This window comes from Parus major, chromosome 4A (genome assembly GCF_001522545.3).
Source record: "Parus major isolate Abel chromosome 4A, Parus_major1.1, whole genome shotgun sequence".
In the NCBI taxonomy this organism is placed as follows: Eukaryota; Metazoa; Chordata; class Aves; order Passeriformes; family Paridae; genus Parus; species Parus major.
The window spans coordinates 4,147,465-4,153,809 of NC_031772.1; the positions used below are offsets into that span (position 1 = coordinate 4,147,465).

At 40.5% G+C, this 6,345-nt stretch overlaps 1 protein-coding gene across 2 annotated transcripts in view; it reads left to right on the forward strand.

Annotated features, from left to right (window-relative positions):
* Positions 1–65: 65 nt before the first annotated feature.
* Positions 66–6,345, forward strand: part of CHM (CHM Rab escort protein) — a 59,196-nt gene continuing 52,916 nt past the window's right edge. For both annotated transcript variants that reach the window (XM_019006552.2, XM_015626688.1), the window contains exon 1: positions 66–139. In XM_019006552.2, coding sequence (XP_018862097.1) covers positions 91–139 — 49 coding nt within the window. In that variant the 5' untranslated portion in view covers positions 66–90. The remainder of the gene's footprint in view (positions 140–6,345) is intronic.

The following is a 6,345-nucleotide window of genomic DNA, read 5'->3' on the forward strand; positions in this document are numbered from 1 at the left end:
GGCGGGGCCGCCGCTCCCGCCGCCGCCGGAACCCCCGCAGCCGCTCCCGCCCTTTCCGCCGGCGGCGCACGCGTGACGGCGCCTCCCAAGATGGCGGACAACCTGCCCACAGAGTTCGATGTGGTGGTGGTGGGCACCGGTACGGGGCAGGGCGGGCACGGGGGGCAGCGCCGGCCCTGGTAGGGGTCGCAGCTCGAAAGGGTGGCGGAGGGACGCGGGTCCCCGGCTGAGGGGAGGCAGCGGCGTCTGGGGAGGGCGGGCAGGGTGTGCGAGTGGCTGCTGAGGTACCTGCGGGGACGTGTCCGTGACACCGGCAGGGATATTTCCCCCCAGCGTCCCGGGCACTCGTAGTGCACTGTGGGGCTGCTGGGGATTAAATGGCCAGATTTGCTTAGAAATGGAGTTATCACGGAGGGCCGTGTGCGGCTGGCCCTGAAAGGGATTTGGCATGACACCCGCCCTGTGACCGGCCACAAACCTCCTGCCCCACAGCTGAGATCGGGGGCTCCTTTGGTGCCTCGGAAAGCCTTGTGGGACTGACCCTGCCTCCCCTGCCAGCCCTTATTCCCGAGATACCATCCTGCTCGGCAGGTTTGCTTTTGTGCAAGGAAAATAGCTCTGAAGAGCTGAAATTCTGTCTCGTTGCAGTATATGTGCTATAGACTGATAATATATTTTTCATTATATCCTGCAATGCAAATAGTTTTAAAACTTCAAAGTCATTTTTCTAATCTCTGTGCCTGCTTTATAAATAACACAAAACTTTTTGAGTCTTTCCCGTTAAAGCACACTTCTCTTTCTATGAATGATTGCATGTACCAGACACTTATTCTAATCTTTCTGCACTTTCTGTATCCTGTCCAAGTTCATCCTGCTCAGGTGAATAATGATGGAGACCTGGAGTGTCTCACTGTAACTTACCACAATGTAACTACAAGAGAAATTTTTTAATCCTTCAGAGCTAAGATTCTTGGTGCTTGTGTATCAAAATAGTCTTGAAATATTGTAATAGATTGCTATTTGTAGAACCCAATGACAGTGACCTGCTTCAGATTGGTCTTGATAGGCCTCCTACCTTAAATTTAGTGTTGAGCTCTAGTCTTAAAATGCATCACTGTTTATAGGTTCCAAATTTGCAGTCAGATTTTGTTTGCCTTAATAAAGAGTTCAGGGTGTTGTTTGGAACACAAATGGGAAGGCACTTCTAAATGTTACTATTTTCCATGTGAAATTAGTAACTCTGTTTTTGGAGTTCACTGATCTGTTAAATTGTGTACATGGGATTTAAGATTTCTAGCAATTTGGAATAGAATGAATGAGCTCCTTAAAGAAATTGCTGATTCCAGTGTTCAGCAGAAAAAAGCAATCCCCATACAATGTATGTATAATTGTTTAAAAGATTTCTGATTTATATCTGGAGTTTTCAAGTAATTATAAAACCATACTGCCCCTGTTGTTTTGACCAAAATTCTGCTAAAAATGTAAAATTTAAGTTCTTGAGCAAATTGAGAGAGATTCCTTCTGTGTCTCAACCCTGTTCTGTGGCATGGTATGTAGTAACGAATCTGACATTTTCATATGTGCTCAGATCTGAGAACATTTTGAGTGTGTGAGAAGATCGGTTGATAATGAGAAGCTGAAGAATCAAACTGTAAGAGTGAAATATTAAACACTGTATAACATCTGTAATTTTTGGGGGTTCATTCTTTACTGCCATGAGGTAAATAATGTTCCTGCAGCCAATGCAGAAACTCAGAGGTTTATTAAAATGATATTACTGTTAAGCTATTTACTATTCTAGTCACAAAGGGAACAGGGACTACCTGTGCCAGAGAGAGCAGGTCATGTGCAGTCATCAAACCCAATCTTCCCTGCTTTGGAGTGAGGTGTCATATTGGAGCTTTGATGTTGCAGGAGGGAAGTTCTCTGAGCTAAATCCTCTGAGCTAAATTCTCTGAAATATTGCTGTATTTGGGGGTATTGATTTATATTCAAGGATGCCTTTTTTCCCCGCCTGTAAAGAGTACTGCTATAAGTAATTCCAAGATTCTCAGAATTCTGCACTTCGGGAGATTTTTTGTCTTTGTATTCCTTTGCACTAAGAACATACATAAGTGGTGATTAACACTGGTGACTGACTGAGGGTTTTTTAATCTGTATTAAATTTCTCAGTATGGAAGATTGTTCAGATTAGACTTTTCATCTGCCTTCTATTTGGGAAGTGACTTCTGAGGGAGTATTTTAGCCTAATCTTCAGCTCTCTGGTTTCTAATGCTGTCATAGGTGCTGAGTGCACCTATGAATATCTGATTGTCATACCATAATAACTAGACTGTTTGTGTGTAATGGTATTTTTAATGCATAGTAGTAATTGTATTAATTTCTGCATGCGTGGCCTTTTCCTGGTTTTATAACTTGTGCATCTATTAAATTTAGTAATTAGACTGAGTGGTGACATAGGATTTGAATTTGTTTTTATTTCAGGCTCATTTAACTGTTTCCCTGTTGTAAGCTTAGTGCAAATGGAATCTCAAATAAATTTTAGTCATCAGTGCTTCAGTTTATGTCTAGGTTCAATTAATTCATCAATATTGCTATGGGAAATTTTCTTTTAGAAGAAATTCCTTTTCCTTAACTCAGATATTTTCTTGCATGAGTAAGTTAAGAGCAAGGTGGATGTGGGTACAAAAATACTCATTCTCGTGGGTACGTCAGCTGAAGTTTCACTACTATCATGGGATTTACATCCACAGTTCTAAAGAAAACTGGATTATCCCATGGCATGAAACTGGTGAGCATATCTTAAGATTTTTTGATGGCCAACACAATATGAGAAAGCTGTTATGACATTGTTTTGTTGCTCTACTTCCTTGAAGTCACTCTCCCCTCCCTTTCTCCTCCAGTCTCTCATATCTCTGCTTTCCTGCTTTTTGAACACTGTGCTCAAGTTGTCCATCAACCAGGCAGGAGTGGGTTTGTTAGATGGCTCTTGGCCAAAGCAGATACTCTTAAAGATCATCAGATCTCAGAGCCGATCTGCTATTTGGGAAGGTCTCTTCTCTGTGATTTTTATTGGTCTGAAAGCAGAACTGGGGGTCAGTGGCAGACCTTTTGTCTTCAGACAGTTGTCGAGTAGGAAACTTCACAGGCAAAACATTCAGCAGTGTTGAGTTTAGGGCAGAAACCCCTGCAAGTGCCAAGATTTGCACCTTTGTGGCTGTGCAGAGTGGTGTGGATACAGGTGCAGGGTCATGTTTACCTTGGCATTTCTTAAATGAATTGGATTGTATTCAGGCTTGACTTCTTGTCTCTGACACTCGCCAAGACCTCTGTTAACTGCTGGGAAAGTTGTAACGGATATGGCTCTTTGAAAGGTGTTGTATTCACAAGTTTGTCTGCCAGTAATTCTAATTTTTTTCTAAAAAGGAGTTATTCTTTATAAAAGCAGTCACAGTAAATATTCTAGTTCTATGCAATTTTCTTTCCATTCTGGTTTTCAGTGGTTATAAATAACACATGAAATGACTTTCAAGGTAGAAAGCAGGAATCCATTTTGAAATATTCTATAAAATAAAGAGTGATTTATGGTTTCATATGATTTTGGCTGAAAGCACTCGGGCTTTGCCAGGTCATCAAAGTCCTGTCAGGAGAATCTATTATTTATTGTTCGATATGCTGGGAGTGGTGTAAGTACTTTATGTTTATCTTATGTAAGTGTAGTGTGTTAGGAAAAAATCACTCCCAGATACTAACACAGTTTTTAAAATATACCTCACAAAACTAACCCAAATATTACAGATGTGAATTTTAAAGTAAATACTGAAGATTGGTATAAGAAAAAATAATAATTCCTCATAGTTTTATTGTTGCAGTGTATTTTTAGAATGTGATGAAAATATTTCCTAATACAGGAAATAATACAGCCTTCTGGGCTGATATTTTGGTTACGTTATCTTGTATAACTGCACAGTCTTCAGTTTATATCAACAGCTGTTTAGAGTTGATGAAAGCTCAATGGAAAACCAGCTGAAGATGGATATTTTTTGACGTCAGTGGTCATTGTCACTGTGGTGGACTAGCACAGTGGCACTGACTTGTAGTGTTGATGTCTGGGTGGAAATAGACTCAAGTTTTTATAATCATTTGTAGATAAGTCATTGCCTGTCCATTTAAATGTCTAACAAAATGAACACTGACTCACAGTCCTGTCCCGTGTCCTCTCTGTCTGTGTCCCCCTCTCATTTTTCCAGTACTCTCTACATGTAAATGTACCTTTATCTTCTTTACTGATTATTTTAACCTGACTGAAATGGGGGGGTTGTGTTCTAGCCTGGCTTCCAGTCTGAGTTTTGGGGTGTAGCCAGAGTGCTGTTGTAGCTGCCTGGGAGGTTTAGGCTTCCGCTGGTATCTCAGGCAGGTTTCTTTCCCAGATACTGTGCAATGTCCCTGGCTGCTTTTGTGGGAAACTCACTGTTCTGTGAACCCTTTGTTGTCCTTCTCAGCCTGTTTGTGTTGTGCAGCTTTTCCAGATTATATTGCTGATCTTACAGAATCAGAGCCTGTAGGACTCCTGTGACTCTACTGTGAAAAATACAGAGTAGGTCATCTGCATATCAAGGTGAAAAACTCCTTTAGAAAAAGGCTTAGTAAGGTGCTTTGAAATTCCAGTCTGAATGAGGAACAGTGGAAGGCCAGGTTTGTGAATCCCAGTAGGAAGTGTGGTTCCAGTGCCTGGAGAATGACAGAGAGCTGTGGGTTCAGTGCTGCTGCTGGTGCTGCTCTCTGGGGCTCTGTCTGTGAGAGCCCTGCAGGTACCCAGGGAACCACTGCTAAGGCAGGAGGACAAACTTCCTAAATACCCTTTCATGAAATGTTTAAAAATGTATAAGGAGCAAGGAGAGCAAGCTCTTTTCCCGTGGGGAAGCAGAAAAGGAAGTGAAAGTATTAGAAGGCTCGAGTGAAAATAAAACTCAGTGTGTGTCTTGCTATACAGATCGTTCCATTCAAGTGCTTTGCTTTATTTGCTGCTATTGCTTTAAACCAAAGATTAGACTTGGAGCTGTAGTATGTGCTCAACGCTGTTCAGGGAGCACTGCTTGGTGTGAGTATAATTTTTAGTAAGAAGTTAAATTTTTATTTCAAGCCTAAGTGCTTGTATTCCTTTCCTAAATAATGTTCATTTGTACCAACTGTGAGATTGAATGGTTTTCATTGCCAAGTTCCTCTCATGAGACACGGACAACTGTATGAAATTACAGTGTAGGAGAAGAAACTTTTTACTTGTGACTTTTTTCTTGAACAGTAACATATTCTTACTTTTCTTAGTGGGTTGGCATTTCTGTGCCGTACTCTCTAATGCAGAAGTATTTCCTGATACTGCTCTGCAATATGAGCAAATATTAAAATGAATCAACTGAATCATCTTTAACTTAAAATGTTATATACAAGAAGTATTTTCATTTACAGTACATTTACATTTCATAGAATTATGAAATGCTTTTAGATTTTCACATATACCAAAAACACACCGTAAGTATTTTGTAGTAAGCTCCTCCAGAGTCAGCTGGTCTTCTCTACTTAGAAGTTCAGATGCAAACAAAGTGTATTGCAGCTGGTCAACTGTCTGACTCCGGAAGATTGTTTTGAAATTGTCTATGTTCCAACATCTTTATATATTTCCCTTCAACACTTTGTATTATGAAAAAGTCATTTTCAAATGACTAAATCATAAAGATTTATTTAGTAGAGGGAGTGAAGCAAATTAAACATTTAAGGTTTTTCAAGATGAATCTCATGTAATTCAGTAAAAACTGAATGACTGCGAAACAGTTTGCAGCGAGCAGCTCGGGAACCAAGATGCTCCCACAGATCTGAAGCTGTTTAGTTTAGAAATTGCTCAGGGCAGTGACTGCTCCCTTCTCAAGGCACTGCAAGAGGCAGTGCAGCACTAGAGCAGCAAGTACAGCTGATAAGCAGGAGACACAATGTGTAAGCCTCAAATTCATTTTTTGATTACACAGAGGTGAATTATAAGTTTTCATTATTTTATAAGACTTCAGAAATTAATTGGCTTTTAAAACTGAAGGGAGAAAAAAGTTTTCCAACTTAGAAGTTATCTCAAACTTTAATTTTATTGTATTGGAACTAAAAATAGAATTGGTTTTTGGATAAAAAAATAATGTGTAGCTCATTCAACAGTGTTCTTGAAAATGAGAGGATGGCTGATTTTGTTTCATAGGGAAGCTCCAAGAACTGATGTAATGGAGATTATCTTGGTCAGAGGTTGCTGGAAACAGCCAGCTGCACACTTCAAGGTCAGCTTGCAGCAGCCGCCTCTGTGAGATT